This window comes from Trichomycterus rosablanca, chromosome 23 (assembly GCF_030014385.1).
Source record: "Trichomycterus rosablanca isolate fTriRos1 chromosome 23, fTriRos1.hap1, whole genome shotgun sequence".
Lineage (NCBI taxonomy): Eukaryota > Metazoa > Chordata > Actinopteri > Siluriformes > Trichomycteridae > Trichomycterus > Trichomycterus rosablanca.
Genome location: NC_086010.1, coordinates 11,947,993 through 11,972,885, shown reverse-complemented (window position 1 = coordinate 11,972,885; position 24,893 = coordinate 11,947,993). Strand labels below are relative to the sequence as shown.

Sequence of the window (24,893 nt, the reverse complement as noted above, 5' to 3'; positions counted from 1 at the left end):
TTACATACTCCTCTTTAAAGACATTAGAGTTCATCATTCCACAATGTGCCATATGTACAGTAAATGTTGAATAATATGGAGGGATACATTTACTTTGACTTTTATTTGATTGCAGACAGGATGAACCTGAGATATTCATGTTTTATCTGCTCAACTTCATTTCATTTATTAATAAACATCCATTCCTGCATTTCAGGCCTGCAACACATTCCAAAAAAAGTTGGGACAGTAAAGCATTTACCACTTTGTACTGTTGTTATTCCTTTTCACCACACTTAAAAGACGTTTTTGGCACTGAGGAGACCAAGTGATTTAGTGTTTCAGCTTTTATTTTGTCCCATTCTTCCTGCAAACACGTCTTAAGATGTACAACAGTACGGGGTCGTCGTTGTTGCATTTTTCGTTACAAAATTCTCCACACATTCTCTATTGGGGCCAGTCCAGTACCCGTACCCTCTTCTTCTGCAGCCATGCCTTTGTAATGTGTGCAGCATGTGGTTTTGCATCGTCTTGTTGAAAAATGCTGGAACGTCCCTGGAATAGATGACGTCTTGAAGGCAGCACATGTTGCTCTAAGATCTCAATGTACTTTTCTGCATTAATGCTGCCATCACAGAAGTGTAAATTACCTTTGCCATAGGCACTGACACACCCCCATACCATGACAGACCCTGGCTTTTGGACTTGTTGCTGATAACAGTCTGGATGGTCCTTTTTGTCTTTGGTCCGGAGCACACGGCATCCATTTATTCCAGAAAAGACCTGGAATGCTGATTTATCTGACCACAATACATGTTTTCACTGTGTGATGGTCCATCCTAGATGCCTCCGAGCCCAGAGAAGTCTACACCACCGAAGTTTTAAGTAGCATTTGTGCATGTAACTCTGTATTGTAGTGCTTGACAAGGTAATCCCTCACCCATGTGGTTATATCAGCTATTGTTGAGTGGCGGTTCTTGATGCCACCCTTGGCCTTTACGCACTGAAATTCCTTCTGATTCCTTGAATCGTTTAATAATATTACGTACTGTAGAGGGAGAAATATGCAAATCCCTTCCAATCTTTGTTTGAGGTACATTGTTTTTAAACATTTCAATAATTTTCTCACACATTTGTTGATGAACTGGAGATCCTCTGATCATCTTTGCTCATCAAAGACTCAGCCTTTCCTGGATGCTGTTTTTCTACCAAACCATGATTACAATCCTGTAACATGTTGACATCACCTGTTTGGAATCACATCATTATTTAGTTTTTTCACCTCATTACTAGCCCTAAATTGCCCCCGTCCAAACTTTTTTGGAATGTGTTGCAGGCTTGAGATGCAGGAATTGATGTTTATTAATAAATGAAACAAAGTTGACCAAACAAACTTGAAATATCTCAGGTTCAAACTGTCTGCAATCAAATAAAAGTCAAAGTAAATGTAATGAACACTGAATTTTTATTTTATTAGCATTTTCCATACTGTCCCAACTTTTTCTGATTAGGGGCTGTAATTCACGGCTGTAAAAATAGTGTCAAGTTGTGAAATGAGCCTTTTTTGATGTAATATGCAAGTTGCTGTGAAATTCAAGCTTTAAGGTTTGTGTTTAGCAATTTAACGTTTTTCATTTGCGTTTAGTGGTTAATTTGCACCATGAGGCGGTTCTAGCAATTTTACGGCAATTTAGTTAGCAATAAGTTAGTCAAAAAGTCCAAGATGTCAAAGTGTAAATCAGCTAAAAAACACTACTAGTTTTGAAAACTATGCAGTGGACGCGGAGGGACAAGAATTTTCGGCTTGGAGACCGACGCTGAATGTTCTAGGTTTACATTCAATCGATAAGGTAGGCGGTGCTGTGTATTGTAGACCCTAGATCCCACTAATATACTCTTAATCCAAAAGTCATGTCTACTGCATATTGGTCTTCATTGCCTCAGAGAACCCAAGGTTTGTACCTGCAGTGCTAGCTGAATCTGAATCGTCTTGCACTTTTGTCCTTAAAACATGTAAGACAGTGAAACATTACAGGTTTAAAGTGGAGTAACATACACAATCAGGCATCACATTATGACCACCTTCTTAATATTGTGTTGGTCCCCCTTTTGCTGCCAAAACAGCCCTGACCCATTGAGGCATGGACTCCACTAGACCCCTGAAGGTGTGCTGTGGTATCTGGCACCTGGATGCTACCAGCAGATCTTTTAACTCCTATAAGTTGTGAGGTGGGGCCTCCATGGATCGGACTTGTTTGTCCAGCACATCCCACAGATGCTCGATTGGATTGAGATCTGGGGAATTTGGAGGCCAAGTCAACACCTCAAACTCATTGTTATGCTCCTCAAGTCATTCCTGAAGCATTGTTGCTCTGTGGCAGGGAGCATTATCCTGCTGAAAGAGGTGTACATGAAAGGGTGTACATGGTCTGCAACAATGACCCTGTCGCCAGTTTACCACTGTTCCTTCCTTGGACCACTTTTGATAGATACTGACCACTGCAGACCGGAAACACCCCGTAAGAGCTGCAGAGTTTTGGAGATGCTCTGACCCAGTCGTCTAGCAATCACAATTTGGTCCTTGTCAAACTCGCTCATATCCTTACGCTCGCCCATTTTCCCTTCTTCTAACACATCAACTTTGAGGATAAAATGTTCACTTGCTGCCAAATATATCCCACCCACTAACAGGTGCCGTGATGAAGAGATAGTGTTATTCACTTCACCTGTCAGTGGTCACAATGTTATGTCTGTTTGATGTGTTTTTTGTTAAAATTTCACATGCTGTCCCTATGTTTTTGGAATTTAGGGTTTGTAGAAATCGAGTAATAAAACGTAACAATAATCGAAAACTAACAGTTATGCAAGAAATACATTCTAGTGATTAACAGCTACAAAAAATATAATTGCTAATAAAGGAGATTTTTGTATGTTTAAATGGCTCCCATATTTGAAGTGTGTAATTATTAAATGTGTTAAATAAAGAGATCTGTAGGCTTAGACAGTTCAGCTTTACACGTATTGCTTTTGACCTTAAATGTTTGTTAATATTTACTGTATGTGTAATGTATGTTATTAGGAGCCCTTGTGATGCCCCGACCCTTAGCCAGTCACCAGTGGGTTTGCAATAAAACTGGGCTCCCATTAGTGGATGTGGTTGTGGACCCTTACTTGACAAATCATCTGCGGCCACATCAGAGAGAAGGAGTGGTCTTTCTGTATGAATGCCTCGTGGGAATGAGGTAGGATGCTTTTCTGCTTTTTACGCGTTGTTATAAAAGTACTCTGTGTGTACAAGAGCCTTTTATTTATTTTTTACTCTGCCATGATGCTCTGCTCTAAGTGCCACTGATAATGATATGGAATCATGACTCTATACTAATGTTCTTTCAGTAACCAAGTAAGTAAACTTTCTACACAATATCAAATGCTTTAAGATTCTTTTTAAATTTTTTTATGAATTTTCTCCCCATTTTCCCCCCCAAAGCGCACTCAATTTTGTCTTCCACTGCTGAGAGATACCAGATTGCATCCGAGGAGAGCACGTCACTGTACACGCCTCTTCCGACGTGTGTACAGCCTCCCTCTTCTCGCCCCTGCTTTCTGCACAGGCGTCTCTTCCGCCAATCAACACAGTTACACATCCCCACCCTGCAGATACGGTGGCCAATTAGTATCTGCTGCAGGCACTGCCAATTATGCTCGCCAGATGGCGCCCAGACGATTGGTGGCAACATCGAGTTTCGAACCGTGGAGTTCAGAAACTCTGTGCTGGTGTGCTAGCGGAATATCCCGCTGCACCACCTGGGGGTGCTTAAAGATTCTTAAAGTACACTATTTGCAGAAAAGTATGTGGACACACTTTCCAATGATTAAGTCCAGGTTTTTTTTTTGTTTGTTTAAAAAAAAAAAGCATTTTCTCCCCTTTTTCTCCCCCTTTAGCGCGTCCAATTGCCCAATTGCATCATGCTTCCTCTCCGCCTATGCCGATCCCTGCTCTGACCGAGGAGATTGAAGCTAACCCACGCCCCCTCCGACACGTGGGCAGCAAGCCGTACGCATCTTATCACCCACACATTGACAAGTGTTGTGCCACCTAGCGTTGTGTGTGGAGGGACACACCCTAAGAGCACTCTTTCCTCATCTCTGTGTAGGCGCCTCTAATCAGCCAGCAGAGGTCGTAATTGCACCAGTCTGACAGAGAGAGACCCATATCCGGCTTAGTCCCGCCCATCTGAACAACAGGCCAATCGTTGTTCATGTGGCCGCTCAGCCTTCAGCCGGCAAGGCAGAGCTGAGATTCGATACGATGTATTCGAGATCCCAGCTCTGGTTCCAGCGTGTGTTTTTACCGCTGCGTCACCTGAGCGGCGAGTCCAGGTTTCTTAACTATGTCATGGCACAAAGACTCTTACGCCAGGCTATTAAACTAATAAAAAACTATTAAAGAAAAACTCAGTCAGTGGGGGGCCTGGTTGCTCAGTGGGTAGCACTGTCGCCTCACAACAAGGTTGTCCTGGGTTCGATTCTTAGCTGAAGCGGTCCGGGGTCTTTTTGTGTGGAGTTTGCATGTTGTTCCTGTGCCTCCGGGAGCTCCGGTTTCCTCCCACAGTCCAAAGACATAGATACAAAATTATCCATGACCGTGTTTGCTATTAAAGACTTGAAGTGATGAATCTTGTGTAACCTGTAACTACCTGTCCTGTCATGAATGTAACCAAAGTGTGTAAAACATGACGCTAAAATCCTAATAAATAAATAAACACCTTAACACCTTGTTGTTAAGGTGAACACCCAGGTACTTTTTTACATATTTTTACCAGGTAAGAGTCCACTCTCTCAATGTCCATTCCCTGGATGTTCACTGATGGCAGAGAAAAAGAAATCTGGGTTTCCTAGAGGAAGTAATCTGGGTTTGGTTGATACCAGAGAAATAAATGGAACAGCTGGCTTCCAAAAAGCCAAGTGTAAAGTTTGACAAAGAAAATAAATACATCTAAGCCCCTTAGTTCCAGCCAGTGGCTATTTTTCAAGATCCACATCCTTACACAGCTGACTGTGTTTTGTACACATGCTCATATTTTTTGTTTAGTGGATTTAAGTCGGCTTTTTTTTTTTTTTGAACTGGTTTTTTATTATTTATCACACAGAACAATACATACAAATTTCCAACATGTATGAGATGTATTCATAATCACAAAAAAGAAAAAACAAAAGTGGTAAAAAACATAAATTAAATAAATAAATAAATAATAATAATTAAGAGAAGAGGTATTTACAGTTCTTGCATTTCAGGCATTAATGGTAACCATTTTTTGTTAAACAAATCTGATTTTAGCTGTAATCTTGCTGTAATTCTCTCCATAATAAAAACCTTTTTAACCATATCTCTCCATTGTATAATGTTAGGTGGTTGAGGCTTTAACCAACACACTGTAATCGCTTTCTTTGCTACCAGAAGCAGAATTCTTAATAAATATATCATGTCCCCGTCAGTCACATTGTCAGGTGGTATACCTAGTATATATAGTGCAGGGTCTAATGCAAATCTGATTCCTAAAATTTTAGTAATCTCTTTTTGAACTCTTTTCCAAAATTCTGATAATTTAGGGCAGTCCCAAAATGTATGAGTCAAGTCCCCCACTTGTCCACAATTCCTCCAACATAGCTCAGATGTATTACTATATTTTGATGTAACAGAAGGTGTATTGAAGTATCTCATTTTTATTTTCCAGTCAAATTCCCTCCATGTTGGACTATTAGTTAGTTTATGGCCTGCTATGAATGTTTCTTCCCATTCGTCATCTGTTACTATAATATTTGCCTCTAACTCCCATTTTTCTTTAACCTCTATATTATTATCTTCAGAGTCCGCCTGTAACGCTTTATACAGTTTAGATATTATTCCTTTTTTAGTCTCTTCTTCTGCATATGTCATTAATAATTCCTCTATTTTTGATGATTCTCGGCAAATATTCTCCCATTCCCTATGTTTCTGGAGGTAGTGTCTTACTTGGAGGTATTTATAAAAGTTGTGAGTTGGTAGTTCAAATTCTTGTCTAAGTTGTTCATATGACTTCATGTTTTGCCCACTGAACAGTTGTGCAATGTATATTAACCCATTATTTGCCCACATTTTGTATCCTGCATCCATAGTAGATGGCACAAAATCTGGGTTTATTGCTATTTTAGTGGCTCTACAAATGGAATTGGATAATTTTAACTTCTTTCGCACCACTGTCCATATTTTCATTGTTCCCCTGATCCATTCATTTCCTATTTTTAATTTTCTCTGTGTTCTTTCAGTTAAAAATGGAAGTGACTCCAATGGTACCACTTGGCATGACCTTTGCTCCATTCCCACCCATATTGCATCTGTCTCTTTAGTTATCCACATGATTACCGCTCTCAATTGTGCAGCCCAGTAGTAATTTTTTTAATTAGGTAGATTTAATCCTCCTTTGTCTTTTGGACAAAGAAGTGTCCTATATTTAATTCTAGCTTTCTTATTTTGCCACACAAATTTTAATATATATTTATTTAATACTTTAAAAGTAGAGCTAGGAACCCGAATAGGCAGTGATTGAAATAAAAACAACAACCTTGGTAGGACATTCATTCTAATAGTTTCTATTCTTCCTGTCAGGGTCAAAGGCAATATCTCCCATCTAATCAAATCCTTTTTTATCTCCTTTATTAATTTCCCATAGTTCTCTTCATATAATCCAGATGTTACAGGTGTGATAATAATACCCAGGTATCTAAATCCTTTATTAGTCCATTTAAACTGAACTTTCCCCTCTAGTTCTTCTGGACATTTTCCTGAGAGCATCATAGCAATTGACTTAGATTCATTGGTTTGGTATACTGATAGTTCCCCATACTCCTTTAAGTTAATCAATAATGCTGAAATAGATGATGTTGGCTCACTAATGTATATCAATATATCATCTGCAAATAACGATACTTTATGTTCTATGCCCCCATCATCTCTTATTCCCTTTATATTGTTATTTATTCTTATTGATTCGGCCAATGGTTCAATACATGCTGCGAACAATAATGGACTAAGACAATCGCCTTGTCTTACTCCTCTTTTAAGATAAAAAAATTCTGAACAGTAACCATTAACTCTTACCCGTGATTTTGGATTTTTATATATTACCTTTACCCATTTTATGAAGGTTGGATGAAACCCAAAAACTTCCAATGTATGATATAGAAAATTCCATTTTACTCGGTCAAATGCCTTTTGTGCGTCTAGGCTGAGCAACATGGTTGGCTGGGGATTCTTTTTAGTGCATGACACAATGTTTAACGTTCTCCTAATATTATTAGCCCCCTGCCTCCCTGGAATAAAGCCTGTTTGATCTGTTTTAATTAATTTAGTTATGTATCTCTGCATTCTTTGTGTCAGTATGCTTGTTAATATTTTCATATCCATGCAGAGCAAACTAACAGGTCTATATCCCTCACAAGCAGTTGGATCTTTGCCCTCCTTATACATGACTGAAATAATGGCCTCTGACCAAGTTTTTGGTGGGTCATCTGATGATAAAGAATAATTAAACACGCTAGCTAACACTGGTGTAATCTCTTCTGCAAATTTTTTATAAAATTCTCCCGGGAACCCATCGGTGCCCGGGGATTTATTATTTTTAAGGGTTTTTATTGTATCCAAAATTTCCTGTATTGTAATTGGTCTTATCATTTCATCTGCCTCTTCTTCTAATAATGATGGTAACTGTAGTTTTTCAAGAAATGTTTGTGTTTTTTTGTCTGTGATGTCAGATTCTGAGTCATTATATAATTCTTTATAATATTCTGCAAAGGTCTCTGCTATCTCTTTTGGCTTTCCCAGAATTTGTTTGGAAGTAGGGTGTTTGATTTTCGAGATTGTCCTATTTGTTTGTGCTTTCCTAAGTTGGAATGCTAGTAGACGGCTTGCTCTGTTGCCCATCTCGTAGTACCTTTGACTTGTAAAGCGTAAAGCTCCTTCGGCTCTATATGTCAAAAGTTCCTCTAGTCTGTGCCTGGTGTTTTTCAATTCGAGAAGTGTGTTGTTATCTCCTTTACTTTTATGTTCTATTTCCAATTCTTTAATTTTACTCTCCAGGTCTTTTTGTAGTTTCATCCGTATTTTTTTTAGTCTAGATGTTATTTCTATTATTTTTCCTCTTATTACTGCTTTACCCCCCTCCCATAAGATTGACGGTGATACTTCACTGTTATCATTTAATTGAAAGTATTCCAGTAAGCTTTGTTTTATTTCTTTTACCACCTTCTCATCTGACAGGATCGATACATTAAGTCTCCAGTATTTATAAAAATATTCTTTATCTATCTCTATTGTTAGTGTGATGGGGGCATGATCACTTATAGTTATGCTTTCTATGTTACAGTTCAGAACTTTGTGGGTATATTGCTGGGAAACACAGAAAAAGTCTATTCTTGAATAACTTCCATGCGGATTTGAATAGAAGGTAAAATCCCTCCCTCTTGGATTATTATTTCTCCATGGATCTACTAGACCTAATTCTCTAATCAAATTATTTAGTGCCTTAGATTTTGTTGTGATTGGTCCCTGTTCTGGTGGCAGTCTGTCTATTTTCCCATTCTGTACCACATTAAAGTCTCCTCCCATTATTATCATCCCCCTTCCATTACTGGTAATCACGTTTGCAATGTTTTTTTTAAAAAATATTTCTTTCTCCTCATTCGGAGCATACACATTCAATATCGTTAGAGTTATATCACCTATGTAGCCAACTACCATTACATATCTTCCCATGTTGTCTTGTATTACATTTTCTGCAGTAAATGGTACGGACTTATTGATTAATATGGCTACACCCCTTTTTTTCCCACCTGAGGCGTAAAATACTTGATTTACCCAATCCCTTTTCAGTTTTTTACATTCACCCTCCATTAAATGTGTTTCCTGTAGCAAAGCAATTGAGCACTTTAGTTTTTTCAGTTGGCTCAAAATCTTCTTCCTTTTGATGGGGTGGTTTAGTCCATGGACATTATACGAAACAAGATTCAACCTATTCATATAATTTTCTTTTGAAACATATTGGTTCTGTACCTCTTAGAAAACAATACAGTTAAATAAAGCAAAAAAACCACATTGTACAAAAAATAAACAATACGCATCTCCTTTCGAACTAATGTACAATAACAACAGTATGTGACTTCCAAAAGTATCATGCCCAGAGAGATGTGGCATGTTCTCTCTGGGAGAATAATGCTATGTGCATCTGCAACTTCCCAGCTGTTACACAAAGTTGCCATTTACTCTAACTGAGTGTCTATCTAACTCCACCCAACCAATATTATTGTTGTTTTATATAAACAATGTCTCATTAGCCTCCTTTATTTATGTAAAGTGTATTCTACATTAGGCTGATGTTAATTGTCTCTTTAATTTCAAGGACTATATTCATTTATGTGTTTATTCAAATCATTTCTTTGAGCCCTACCGTACTGCCCATATAAATGAATTCAGTCTATGGGGTCCTGCCAGTTAGCCTCTGTATTTTGCATCTGTTTTCTTTTTCCCCTTCTCCTTGTCGCCATGGTCCAGTTTTCTTGTGTCATCCCTCTCCGTAGATTATCTGTCTCATCTTCCTCCACACTGATCCCCATTTCCCTCAACATCGGTGCCGCTTCTCTTAGTGTGGCATAGGTTTTAGTTCCTGATTGCAATAGCACTTTCAGCTGTGCAGGGTATGGTGATTGTGCCTTCACGTTTTTCTCCTTTAGTTTTTTAATCACGTCCCTCACCTGTTTCCTCTTTTTCTGTACTTCGGTTGTGTAGTCTTGATTAAAGTAGACAATCCGCCCCTCGTACGTGATCTTTTGTTTCCACGCTTGCTGTATTATGTGATCTTTTATCCGACAGTCTAAGAACCGGACAATGATTGCTCGTGGGGGGGCGTTTTCTTTCGGTTTAGGAAGCAGAGAACGGTGTGCTCTTTCAATACGGATTTCTAGATCATCCGCGATTTGCATTGACGTGCGAATAAATTCCGTTATAAAACCGATAGTGTCATTTTTCTCAGATCCCTCCGGAATGCCATGAATCCTTATGTTGTTACGTCTCATCCTTGACTCTAAATCGTCACACTTTGCGGCTAGTTTTACCTCTTGTTGCAGTAGAAAAGCGACTGACTTCTCCAGCTGCGCTGTTCTGTCCTCCGTGTTTCCCAGCCTTTCTTCCATGTTTACTGCGCGATTTTCTAGATTAGTTGTTCTTTCCACTAACTCTCTCACACTTGTTTCTAATCTTGCCAAAGTTCTTTTGCTATCATTCACTGCATCTGTGTGTTCTTGTCTGAGTTTGCGGATTTCCATCAGTATTACCGAGTCTTGTTCTTCTTCCGCTATCAATTTCCCCCGCGCCATCTCTTTCTCAACTTCGGTTCCTCCTTCTGTAGTATTATCTTTCCTTACAGACCTCATTTTCCTTTCCATCTCTTTCGCTGGGCTTCCTCAGTCCTTTCTTTATAAGTTTATTTCTCTTTCTGCCGTTTATGTCGCTTAAAGGTGCTAATTTTAATTGGTTTTATTAGAGCTATGTTTTCTGCTGCCTCCTTCTACATAGCGCCACCGGAAGTCTACCTTAAGTCGGCTTTTTATTTATGTAATATTCTGAAGTGTGATTGTCTTAGTTGACCTGTGTGTGTTTTGCAGGTCGTCTGGCCGCTGTGGTGCAATATTAGCAGATGAGATGGGTTTGGGAAAGACACTGCAGTGTATATGTGTGCTGTGGACACTGCTGAGGCAGGGCCCGTACGGTGGCCGGCCAGTACTGAAGAGAGGACTGGTGGTATGTCCTGGCAGTTTGGTCAAAAATTGGGCGGCAGAGTTCAACAAATGGCTTGGCAAAGAAAGGATTAGTGTGTACACAGTCGACCAGGTGTGTGTGTGTGTAACCGTTTCTATGCAGAATTGAAGGATGTTTATGTGCTCAGGTACTTGAGCAGGATGTGTTCAGTTTGTTTTGAAATGCTTTTGTATGTTATCCCAAGGACCATCGCGTGGAGAACTTTGTATGCTCTCCTCTTTGTCCTGTCATGGTGATCAGTTACGAGATGCTGCTGCGCTCTGTAGATGCCTTGAAGAAGTTGGAATTCGGTGTGGTCATCTGTGACGAGGGCCATCGGCTCAAAAACAGCAGTATTAAGACTGCCAGTGCTCTTAACAACCTGGCATGTGAACGCCGAGTAATCCTTACAGGTCAGTCAAATAATAAAATAATAATGAATAATGAAATAAAAAAACAAAGTAGTTCCTGAGAAGTTCTGTATTTCAGTTAATTATACGCTGATCAGCCATAACATTAAAACCACCTCCTTGTTTCTACTCTCACTGTCCATTTTATCAGCTCCACTTACCATATAGAAGCACTTTGTAGTTCTACAATTACTGACTGTAGTCCATCTGTTTCTCTACATACTTTTTAGCCTGCTTTCACCCTGTTCTTCAATGGTCAGGACCCCCACAGGACCACCACAGAGTAGGTATTATTTAGGTGGTGGATCATTCTCAGCACTGCAGTGACACTGACATGGTGGTGGTGTGTTAGTGTGTGTTGTGCTGGTATGAGTGGATAACACACAGCAACGCTGCTGGAGTTTTGAAACACCTCACTGTTACTGCTGGACTAAGAATAGTCCACCAACCAAAAATATCCAGCCAACAGCGCCCCATAGGCAGCGTCCTGTGACCACTGATGAAGGCCTAGAAGATGACCAACTCAAACGGCAGCAATAGATGAGAGATCGTCTCTGACTTTACATCTACAAGGTGGACCAATTAGGTAGGAGTGTCTAATAGAGTGGACAGTGAGTGGACATGGTATTTATAAACTCTAGCAGCGCTGCTGTGTCTGATCCACTCATACCAGCACAACACACACTAACACACCACCACCATGTCAGTGTCACTGCAGTGCTGAGAATGATCCACCACCTAAATAATACCTGATCTGTGGTGGTCCTGGGAGAGTCCTGACCGTTGAAGAACAGCATGAAAGGGGCCTAACAAAGCATGCAGAGAAACAGATGAACTACAGTCAGTAATTGTAGAACTACAAAGTGCTCCTATATGGTAAGTGGAGCTGATAAAATGAACAGTGAGTGTAGAAACGCCTTGATCCACCAGCCAGAACTCGAGGATGACACACATCAAGGCTCTTTTTTGTACTCTTTTTTTGTACAAACTTCCCTGTCCGTTCGAACAGCTAAGTCTTGCACTGTCTTCAAAAGATGATTAAAGACCCACCTTTTTACTATCAAAAAAACCCAAACTTTTGTTCTAACAGGGTTTCAGTAGGTTTGTATCCTTGGACTGTTGTTTTATTTAACTAGAGTTGCGAAATGTGTACTGTGGAAGCACTTCTGTAAGTCACTCTGGATAAGAGCTAAACGCAGTACATTTAAATGTTTACTTCAAAATCCTACTTTTATTATTTAAGGGATTCAAATCACAAGTCTATTATGGGCGACACGGTGGCTAAGTGGGTAGCACTGTCGCCTCACAGCAAGAAGGTCCTGGGTTCATTCTTTAGTTTGCATGTTCTCCCCGTGTCTGTGTGGGTTTCCTCCGGGTGCTCCGGTTTCCTCCCACAGTCCAAAGACATGAAAGTGAGGTGAATTGGAGATACAAAATTGTCATTGACTGTGTTCGATATAACCTTGTGAACTGATGTATCTTGTGTAGTGAGTAACTACCGTTCCTGCCATGAATGTAACCAAAGTGTAAAACATGACGTTGCAATCCTAATAAACAAACAAACAAAACATGTCTATTATGGGAACTGTTTTAACATTTGGGAATTGAGAGCTAATTATTTTTTAATATAGACAGTTTGAAGCTGTTATGAACTGCTTTGCAACATAGTAATAAAAAAAAGTGGAATTACAATAAAAATAACACTAGTTAGGCTAACACTAGTTTACCTCAGTGTATATGTTTGTACTGTATTATTGTTCAGACTTGCACATTTAGACATAAGAATTTTACAGTGTTTTTAGCATTTATTTAGTGTATGTATATGGTCATTTCCAGGCACTCCTGTCCAGAACGATCTTCAAGAGTTCTACTCCATTATTGAGTTTGTAAATCCAGGCATTTTGGGAACTTCAGCTGCTTACAGGAAGATTTATGAAGAACCAATCCTCAGATCTCGCCAGCCCGCCTGCACCGAGGTAGCGCCCTCACAGGAAAAAAATATAGAATTATAGATTTATTGTTTAGTCAGATTTGATTGTTGGGAGGAAATACCGTGCATGTTTGTGTTTTAAATGACAAAAATTGTGAAACAGGAGGAGAGGTGCTTAGGTGAGGAGAGAGCAGCAGAACTTGCTCGTCTAACTGGAACTTTTACTCTCCGACGAACTCAAGACATCATTAACCGTTTCCTACCGGAACGGCTGGAGTGGACAGTGTTCTGCAGGCCAACCGATCTTCAGGTGCAGCTGTACAACAAGCTGCTTTCCAGCCGAGTCGTCAGGGACTGTTTTACTGCTACCAGGACTCGTACCTTCACACACAGCCCTCATCTCGCCTGCATCAATGCTCTTAAGAAGCTGTGTAACCACCCTGGCCTCCTCTACAACACGATAAAGGTTCTGATTATACATATATATGTTTTGGTTAAAGAATAATGACATTTTTGCACCACAATATAAAAAAAACTAACAAGCATGCAAACTAACAACAAATAGTGTAGCATAGGACAGTCGTAGCCTAGTGGGTAGAGCTTTGGGCTATCATTCGGAAGATTGTCGGTTCAAATCCAGCCTCTGCTATGCAGCCACTGTTGGGCCATTGAGCAAGGCCCTTAACCCTGTCTTGTTCCAGGGGCACCGTATAATGGCTGATCCTGCACTCTGACCCCAGCCCACAAAGAAGCTGGGATATGCGAAAAAAGAATTTCATTGCACAGTGGTACCTTGAAACTCAATGTCATTTGGTTCTGGGAGTGACGTTGAGTTTAAAAGATATAGTTTCAAGGTATTTTTTCCCATCAGAATGTATGGGAAATAATACGTTCCATGGTCCTGTGGAACTGCATTTATTTTGGGCTAAAGTAAAATAATGGGGTTGTTTTTGACACTTATACACTGAAAATAAAACAAATATATTTTATAAAAACACTAAAATACTATTTAAAACAGTTAAAAATCAATAAAAAATTCAATAAATCCTGCACTTTACCTTTACTTCTTTATTGTTTCCTTATGCTTCTTAATCATGGAGATGCTTGATCTTGGTATACTGTGTGGCGGTGCACAAAGCTTAGCGTGACTTTATATTTAAACAACGAGCAAGGAATTTCATTAGTGGAGAGAACTTACAAGCAGTAATAATTAACAGAGGTTTCATGTTTCTATGTCGTCCTTTTAATACATCAAGTCACATAAAGCTTTTTTTATCTTACAATATGTGTAAAATAACATAGAAAAGCTGATTCTCACAATTTCTCAACACCTGAGCTATAAACACAAGTTTAAATGTGTAACAGGAGAAAAATACAGCTAAACATAGAGTGTATTTGACAAGTGTTTCCACTAGGGATGTAACGATACACTCTACCCACGATGCGATACGATTCACGATACTGGGTTCACGATACGATTTTCCCCGATTTTTTTAAACTAAATGAAATTGAAAACAAATTATGACGTTTCCTTTTATTACTTCTATTTAAAATAAAATACTGTATTTGTGCTTATATTTAATTCATCTAAATAATGAATGTCCTTATTTTATTTATGTTTATTATTTTATTAGATAGGTGCAAACTATGCAAAATAAATGCTACACATTTCCCTTATTCTACGTATAATAAAATATATAGCGCCAGTGCCCTCTGCTGTTTAAAGTGAATATCGATTCATCTTAAATGATTAACCGATTCAAATCGCGGCACATGCGCACCGATTTTTCTGCCGGTGCACCGTTACATCCCTAGTTTCCACACAAATGCAGATTCGTTTCATATTCACACTTTGATGAGGTTTTACAGCACCACTTAAGCCAAGCGCTGAACAAAGTGGCTGTTCATTGTTAATTTGAAATTAAATAATTACATTTAAAAACAAAAGCTAAACATGTCGAGATTAAGGGTACAAATTTTTCCACGAAGGGCGACGAGTTTCAAAGATTTCGAGTTTAGGGGGCATTGAGTTACAAGGTACCACTGTAAATATGTTCATGTTTACTTTTTTCTCTCTGGTATGGATTTCAGGAAAAAACTGAGTTCTATGAGGGCTTCTCTCTAGAGCTGTTTCCTGAGACCTATGCATCTAATAGCTTTAGTACAGCAGACTCTGGGAAATTACTGGTGCTGGCAGACCTCCTGGATGCTATAAAGCGTGTAAACCACACAGACAGGTTTGTTTATATCCACCATAGTCTTTTTATTCATTGTCAAAAGGTATATAATTAAAATAAAATCAATTAGCAGTTTGTCTTTTAAGTGGGTAGCACTGTTGCTTCACAGCAAGAAGGTCATGGGTTTGATTTCCAGATGGAGCTGTCTGGGTCCTTTATGTGTGTTTTGCATGTTCTCCCTTTTTTTATGGCTGATGCATGTTTTTCAACCCCCACTTTTATGTGTCTGTTTATAATTCTTTCTGATTTTCTTTTTCATTTGTCTTCCACCTGGTTTTTCAGGGTTGTGTTGGTGTCTAATTACACCCAGACTCTGGACCTGCTGCAGGACCTCTGGGCTCACCTCGGCTACACCTGGTGCCGTCTCGATGGACAGACACCTGTTTCCCAGAGACAGCGGCTTGTAGAATCTTTTAACAGTCCGCACTCCTCCCACTTCTTATTTCTGCTCAGCTCCAAGGCTGGAGGGGTAGGGCTTAACCTCATTGGTGCATCTCATCTGATTCTTTATGATATAGACTGGAACCCAGCTAATGACATTCAGGTAAACAAATGATCACTGTAAAACACTATACAGAGCATACAAACAAAAGCACCCCGGCAGAACGCTTTTAAAGGCAGCTTTGTATGTAAATTAAGTATAAAACTGAACTATAGTTTTTGGCTAACTAAAGGATGCAAGCCAAAGAAGATCAACAATGGTATAAACTTCTGTCTGGTTAAACTTACCATCAACTATTAGGGCAGTGATAGCTTTGTGGTTAAGGTACTGGACTAGTAATCATAAGGTTCAAGCCCCACCATTGCCAAGTTGTCACTGTTGGGCTCCTGAGCAAGGCCCTTAAGCCTTAAATGCATTTACATTTGTGGCATTTAGAAAGCGTTTTGTCCAAAGCGACTTACATTACAGTTACAGTATACAGTCTGAGCAATTGAGGATTAAGGGTCATGCTTAGGGGCCCAGCAGTGGCAACTTGGCAGTGGTGGGGCTTGTACCAGCAACCTTATGATTACTAGTCCAGTACCTTAACCGCTGAGCTACCACTGTGTAATTGTATACAGTGATAATTGTAAGTCACTTTGAATAAAAGCGTCTTTTTAATGCTGCATGTAAATGTATCAGCAATGGCTATTGGTAAAAAGGTCATCTGTCCCAGCCCTGCTTTAATAAATAACATTAACACTTACTTCAACCATTTCTTACTTAAAGACATTTAAATCAGGAATCCCATCCAGATGTTTTTGTCTTCTGCAACCACAGGCATAATCTCTATGACTTAACATCAACTGGAGAAGATAAAAGTATATCAATTTTATGGCACAGGTGCTTTTTAGAATGCTGTAACCTACTGTAGCAAAAAATGGACTATACAATGAATACTTAATCTGCTCTTTATGAAGTCTACCACATGGTGGTGCACAAGTTCAGAAAATTTATTATTGTAATCATTTTAAAGTTTTTTTTATTACTATTATTATTTTTTTGTGTTAAACTATTAAATAATGTGGTTTTGCTATGTTCTATTTTCTTTATGTTTTAGGCCATGGCCCGAGTGTGGAGAGACGGGCAGAAGAAAACAGTCCACATCTACAGATTTCTGACTACAGGTTAGAAACTGCAATGAGCACTGGTCAAACTCATGTAGTACTAACACTTCTGTTCATGTTAGCCCAGTAACACATTTCCAAAGTAATGCTGATGCTGAAATCTACATTTAAAAGCCAGATTTATTTGCCTAGTTCCCATTTAAAGTTCCATATTATTAAGGGAATACTAATCATGCATTATAAAGAAATATGTATAAACAATTGTTACAACACATCTGTTACCGAGTACACTTCATTCTTTAGGTACTATAGAGGAAAAGATCTACCAGCGACAGGTGAGCAAGCAAGGCCTTTCTGGAACAGTGGTGGATCTTGGGAAAAAGGCTGAGCACATTAATTTCTCAACTGAGGAGCTACGAGATCTTTTCACCTTTGAGCCAAATACTGAGTGTCTCACTCATGAACTGCTGGACTGCTGGTGCTCAGGCGACGGAAGAACATCAGGTAACACAAACAAATATAACATTTAAGATTAGTTTACATGCACATACAGGCAGCTCCAGAAGAGGCTTATGAGTAACTGACTTCTTAAAATATAAAATTAATCTAAACAACAAGCTTTTTATTTATTAAACTTTTTTTCCAATATGATCAGCAACAAACTTAAGTTTGGTGCTCATTTTAAAGCACTGGATTTTCCTCTTTCATGGCAGCACATGTCATGTTCTAGCAGGTTCTAGTATATGGCAGACCAGTCTGTAGTGGTTCTTGGATGGTTAGTGGTGATACTTTCTTCCTGACCACCCTTCCATATACTTTATATAGTAGTTTCTGTAAATGATAATGAAATCTGAAGTTGCTTAGGTATCTCCAAGTGACAATTCTACACATTTATGGGCCACTGTTTTAACATCTGTACCCATATTTCTACAATTTTCTGTTTTAATTCTTGCTGGCTCAGTCTATCTATCTCTACTGATATGGGCTAAGAGATGTTACAAGCAGTTGTCAGTTACAATAACTAATAAGGAATAAGGAGGCATTGTTACAGAGTTAAATGACATTAGAAAAAACTACCGGGCCCTCAGGTGGCGCAGCGATAAAACACGCTAGCACACCAGAGCTGACAACTCAAACTTGTCCGTTCAAATTTCAGCTCTGCCACCTGGCAGGCTGGACGGCTACACGAACAACGGTTCGGCACAGAGTCGAGGGATAATGTGGATCAGGGTGTGGCTCTCTGTAAACAAAGCTGATTCGCATATGAACTTGCCTTGTGCAGGTGAAAAGATGCAGTCGGCTACTTCACACGTGTCGGAGGGGGCGTGTGTTAGTCACGGCTCTCCTCAGTCAGAGTGAAGGTCAACATCAGTAGAGAGAAAGTGTAATGCAAGAGGGTAATTGGATACGACTAGATTGGGGGAATTTTGTCAGATTTCAACTATGTCAACAGACAAACATAGTGGTGGTAGTGTGAGAGTGCAGGGGCAGCCATTGTACAGAGCACCTGGAACTGAAAGGTTTAAGCACCTTGCTCCAGGGTCCAACAGTGGCTGCATGGCACTGTCGAGCCGAGATTTGAACCCACAACATTCCAATTGGTAACCCACAGCTCTACCCACTAGGCTTCCACTGTTGTAATAGAAAGAACATTGCTCTCTACTGAAAAATCCTAAAAACACCATGTCATCAGGGGAAAATAGTTTTTTCTGTACTGTACAGGCCAGCTTGCTTGCATCCAATGAACTAGCTTACAAGCTTCTCCTATTGTATATTAACCGTTCATTAATGGAAAATACTATCTAAAAGACTATGCATTTCTTTGATTAAATTAACAAAATTTTAAAATGTCATTTTATTTTGCAGGCATGGTTGAGGAAGTGAACGTCGCTACAGGAAGGGCGTGTCAGCTGGGTCGTCATGCCGATACTGCCAATGTTTCACAGCGGGTCAGCATGTCTGAGCTCATGCAGTGGAAGCATTTTTCTGGAACCATCCAATCATATAGTGATGTTTATTTAGATCATGCTTATAGACACATTACATATGCTTTTCAGAGCGCTACTTCCAAAACTCTCAACACAACATAATCCAGCACACAAAAACGAAAAGAAAAGAAAAAGGACCTTAGGTTTGATGCATGTAAATGATATGATGTATTTGTGTGATTGAATGTTAATGTTATGAAAAAATGTATGTTGTAAATGCACTCTTTTTAATAAACGTGTCTTTAAAAAAAAAAAAAAAAATTGTTTATGTACTCCAAACCAAGGCTGTTGACACTTGGCTGTCTTTTTCACTGTTTTTAATTTCAGTGCTGCTCAAATTATGCTACACAGGCCTCCAGAACAGGACCTTAAAGAAAGCATGGTTTGGGTTTTCATTATGATCTGTGAATATGTACTGGTCATAAAATTAGAATATCATGAAAAAGTTGATTTTTTTCAGTAATTCCATTCAAAAAGTGAAACTTGTATATTATATTCATTCATTACACACAGACGGATATATTTCAAATGCTTATTTCTTTTAATGTTGATGATTATAACTGACAACTAATGAAAACCCCAAATTCAGTATCTCAGAAAATTAGAATATTACTTAAGACCAATACAAAAAAAGGATTTTTAGAAATGTTGGCCAACTGAAAAGTATGAACATGAAAAGTATGAGCATGTACAGCACTCAATACTTAGTTGGGGCTCCTTTTGCCTGGATTACTGCAGCAATGCGGCTTGGCATGGAGTCCATCAGTCTGTGGCACTGCTCAGGTGTTATGAGAGCCCAGGTTGCTTTGATAGTGGTCTTCAGCTCTTCTGAATTGTTGGGTCTGGCGTATCGCATCTTCCTCTTCACAATACCCCATAGATTTTCTATGGGGTTAAGGTCAGACGAGTTTGCTGGCCAATTAAGAACAGGGATATCATGGTCCTTAAACCAGGTACTGGTAGCTTTGGCACTGTGTGCAGGTGCCAAGTCCTGTTGGAAAATGAAATCTGCATCTCCATAAAGTTGGTCAGCAGCAGGAAGCATGAAGTGCTCTAAAACTTCCTGGTAGACGGCTGCGTTGACCTTGGACCTCAGAAAACACAGTGGATCAACACCAGCAGATGACATGGCACTCCAAACCATCACTGACTGTGGAAACTTTACACTGGACCTCAAGCAACGTGGATTCTGTGCCTCTCCTCTCTTCCTCCAGACTCTGGGACCTTGATTTCCAAAGGTATTGCAAAATTTACTTTCATCAGAGAACATAACTTTGGACCACTCAGCAGCCTTTTTGTCCTTAGCCCAGACGAGACGCTTCTGACGCTGTCTCTTGCTCAAGAGTGGCTTGGCACAAGGAATGCGACAGCTAAAACCCATGTCTTGCATACGTCTGTGCGTGGTGGTTCTTGAAGCACTGACTCCAGCTGCAGTCCACTCTTTGTAAATCTCCCCCACATTTTTGAATGGGTTTTGTTTCACAATCCTCTCCAGGGTGCGGTTATCCCTACTGCTTGTACACTTTTTTCTACCACATCTTTTCCTTCCCTTTGCCTCTCTATTAATGTGCTACAGAACTAAACTGAGAGACAATTTAAAGGCCTTTGCAGGTGTTTTGAGTTAATTAGCTGATTAGAGTGTGGCACTAGGTGTCTTCAATATTGTACCTTGTCACATTTTCTGAGATACTGAATTTGGGGTTTTCATTAGTTGTCAGTTATAATCATTAACATTAAAAGAAATAAACATTTGAAATATATCAGTCTGTGTGTAATGAATGAATATAATATACATAATATAAAGTTTCACTTTTTGAATGGACTTACTGAAATAAATCAACTTTTTCATGATATTCTAATTTTATGACCAGCACCTGAACATTTCTTACACCTGCAGTTCTCTTCACTTGGTCTGGGCCGACCAGGAAAAACACACGCTAGCGCACCAGAGCTGGGATCTTGAATACATTGTATCGAATCTCAGCTCTGCCATCCGGCTGGGCTGAGCGGCCACATGAACAAAGATTGGCCTGTTGTTTATATAGGTGTGGGGTATTAAGCCGGATTGGGACTCCTCATAACTGATGCACTACGACCTCTGCTGGCTGATTGATGGCGCCTGCACAGAGGCGGGGAAAGAGTGCGGATCGGGGTGTGTCTCTCCGTACACAGTGTTGATTCGCATATATGCACTCACCTAGTGTTGGTGACAAAATGCATACGGCTGCTGCCCACGTGTCGGAGGTTGGCATTAGTGGAGAGGAAGCGTGACACAATCAGGCAGTTGGACGTGCTAAAAAAAGTCGGGAGAAAATATGAACTATATACAGTGGGGGAAATACTGTAAGTATTTGATCCCCTGCTGATTTTGTAAGTTTACCCCCTTACAAAGACTTGAACAGTCTATAATTTTTATGGAAGGTTTATTTTAACAGAGCGAGACAGAATATCAACAAAAAGTCCAGAAAAAAAACATTAAATAAAAGTTATAAATTAATTTTTATTTAATTAAGGGAAATAAGTATTTGATCCCCTACCAACCAGCAAGAATTCTGACCCCCACAGACCGGTTATGTGCCCATGAGGCACACAAATTAGTATATATATATATATATACAGTGTATCACAAAAGTGAGTACACCCCTCACATTTCTGCAAATATTTTATTATATATTTTCATGGGACAACACTATAGAAATAAAACTTGGATATAACTTAGAGTAGTCAGTGTACAACTTGTATAGCAGTGTAGATTTTCTGTCTTCTGAAAATTACTCAACACACAGCCATTAATGTCTAAATGGCTGGCAACATAAGTGAGTACACCCCACAGTGAACATGTCCAAATTGTGCCCAAAGTGCCGTTTTACGTGTGTGAGAGTGTATCAGCTTCACCGTAATGCGAACAGAACCGAGTGTGACTGACGGTGGAGTTTTTAACAAGACATGAACTTCTGAAGTATTTATGTACTGAAGTCAGGTGTAAAGCTGTTTAACGATCACAATTTAGGGTTTAAATTGCTGTTATGGTACTAAACTGAGAAATACATAAAGATGAACGATGCGGAGCGTCACACCTGAAGCTTCACTAACTAAACTGCAAAAGCAACAAGGACTTTTTATAAAGTTTAACACAACCAGAACTGAAGCAGTCAGGACCAGCTTTGTGATTTTAATAAGAATATCCAACAATAACAAAGGACTGAAAAATAAATGAGGTAATTAGACTCAAAACAAAATAGTGTAAAGTTTAAAAACCTGCACATTTTGTTCACATTTGTTTTTTGTTTTTTTTGCATTTGTTTGTTTAAATAGTAAAATAATGTTGATGTTTTACTCTGCCTACTTCTAATTGTAACATCTAAACATTAACAACTTATTAGAACTGCACAATTTACTGCTTTTAATAAAGAGTGAGCAGTTGTAGCCTAGTGCTTAAGGTACTGGACTAGTAACCAGAAGGTCGCTTGTTCAAGCCCCACCACCGCCAGGTTGCTGCTGGCCCTTAACCCTCAATTGCTCAGACTGTATACTGTAACTTTATTGTAAGTCACTTTGGATCAAGGCGTCTGCTAAATGCTGAAAATGTAAATAAAAAGATAAAATTAATATTGAGCAGAATTAAGTTCACCTTATTGGCCCTCCACAACAGTCCCAGTTGCTTATGTGGCCCCTTCGAAAATTTAATTGCCCACCCCTGTATTAAAGTATTTACACATGCTATTTATTTCTTTGCTCATCGGAGCAATGCGCTAATTTGGAACAAATGTGAATCACGTGTGAATAAAAGTGCAAAAAAAGCATATTTACCAGTGTTAAAGGTTTAAATACATCCAATAGAATAAGAAAACTATACATCCAATAGTTAAGAAACTGTAAATTTTAAGAAATATTGTCGAATTTGTATTCTATATGTAAATATATACATGGGTATGATATGTGTATATGTATGTGTATGAAGGGTATGATAAGGGTATGATAAGGGTATGATATATAGGGGGTGATATGTGTGGCACGACTTGCTTGTAGTGGGCTGGTCAAGAAAAAAGTCCAGGGCTGGATTTTGTTCCCAGTCCAGCCCTGCCCCCCAGATATCAAGACCCCCAGCTCAAGTGCTCTTGGTCCGCTTATTTACAGTGCACTGAACTGTTTACACTTACTGTAACAAACCACACTAACAGCAATTGCACCAGGGTTCTTTTTAATTAAACCAAAGCTAACAAGTATTTCAACCCATCGGTCACAATTGTGACCGAATTTTTTTTTATTAATTATAAGCCTCTAAAAATGTTACTGGGGAATTTCCCAATACCCTATAAGGAAATATTGAAATATTACAATGTTTCAATTAAATGTGGGCAGTATCAATTTTTTTGAGTAAATTGTCACATGACCAGAGCTGTTTACTTCCTGGTTGCATCTTGAGAAGAGGATGGCTGCCTCAAAGCTCCCAAATAAAAGGTTAGTAAAGTATGTTAAAATAAACATAGAAAAAAAACATTTTGTACACATGCTCTCTAAGTTGTTTAGTTATAATATATACATTTGTAATTTGTCAAATGTCTTTGGTGTGTTTGCAGAATGAGTAAACATGTAAACGGTCACAATTGTGACCGGTGGGATAGAATGTTATATCTAGATGCACATATACTTAATATACAAACAAAATTCTTGTTGCATCTTACCTACATTTTTTTTTTATTTTAGGTTGACTTTAAGTGAAGTCCTTGACATGTTGGATATAGATGATGGCCCAGAAAAGGCATGCAACATTGCAATCATACCTCAAAATGAGAAAGATGCTATTATAAGTGATTGTGATAGTGATGGGTCAGATATGGACTACCAGGGAGAAATGGGCCATTTGCCAGCCAGAATTTTAAATGCACACGCTGAACTGTTGAAGACAGATGATGACGGGAATAAAATCGACTGTGAACTCACCCTCCACCCCACCCCAACCAGCCCCCCATTGCAATATGTCACCTTTGAAAATGGAGAGTACAGGGCCTCTACAAGACGTTCCAGGCAACCACAAGAGCCAACCTCTTCTTCACCACTGTCTACTGTTGGGCCCAGATCTTCTAGCCACCCAATAGATAAAACCAAAGAGCCTCCAACATTCTCATGTGAGAAGACTGGCCAGTCTGAGAGACCTCCAAGATATCCTAGATGCCAGAAAAACAAGTCTAAAGACACTCCAAGGTCCTCTGAATTCCAGAATGGACAGTCTGAGGAACCTTCAAGGTCCTCTAGCCACCAGAGAAGCAAGTCCAATACATCTTCAAGGCCCTCTAACAGCCAGAATTGTGGATCTGGGGAACCTTCTGGCAGGTCTTCTAGCCACCAGAAGGGTCAGCCCGAAGGGGTATGGGCACAGCCTGAGGTTGTAAAAAATAAAGACAGAGTGTTCAAACGATCAAAGAGGCCGACCACTGTTAGCTTTCCTGAATACAAAGTATACAGCCCCAATGCTGCTGAATGTGTCAAACAGAGCTGTCCTGATCCAATGGATCTTTTCCTCCTAATGTATCCACCCGCCCTAAGAGAGATCAATGTTGAAATGTCAAACCTCTACTCTACCCAGACCAAGGCCAGGCCACTGAATATGAATATGGAAGAGCTCCTTACATTCTATGGGATCTTACTGGCATCCGGATACAGCACAGTTCCAAGAAGGCGTATGCACTGGTCGCTTGACGATGATGTACACAATGAATGCATTTCAAATGCAATGCGGAGGAATCGATTTGACGAGATCATGGCCTCACTACATTTTGTTGACAACACCAAGATCACAGAGGACCCATTTTTCAAAGTCAGGCCCATCTTCACTGAGCTCAACACATCATACAAAGTCATGCCATATCCAGAATGGCTGGCTGTGGATGAAAGCATGATACGATATTATGGCCGTCATGGATGCAAGCAGTTTATCAGAGGCAAACCAATCCGTTTTGGTTATAAAATCTG

The 24,893-nt window shown here is 39.4% G+C and overlaps 1 protein-coding gene across 1 annotated transcript in view; it reads left to right on the top strand.

Moving 5' to 3' along the window:
- Positions 1-19,168, top strand: part of rad54b (RAD54 homolog B) — a 39,240-nt gene extending 20,072 nt beyond the window's left edge. Inside the window, exons 6-15 of the mRNA XM_062985403.1 lie at positions 3,059-3,221; positions 10,675-10,900; positions 11,013-11,220; positions 13,054-13,193; positions 13,311-13,613; positions 15,239-15,384; positions 15,667-15,928; positions 16,926-16,992; positions 17,236-17,436; positions 18,799-19,168. Of these exons, the coding sequence (XP_062841473.1) occupies positions 3,059-3,221; positions 10,675-10,900; positions 11,013-11,220; positions 13,054-13,193; positions 13,311-13,613; positions 15,239-15,384; positions 15,667-15,928; positions 16,926-16,992; positions 17,236-17,436; positions 18,799-19,022 (1,940 nt within the window). The 3' untranslated portion in view covers positions 19,023-19,168. The remainder of the gene's footprint in view (positions 1-3,058; positions 3,222-10,674; positions 10,901-11,012; positions 11,221-13,053; positions 13,194-13,310; positions 13,614-15,238; positions 15,385-15,666; positions 15,929-16,925; positions 16,993-17,235; positions 17,437-18,798) is intronic.
- Positions 19,169-24,893: the final 5,725 nt, after the last annotated feature.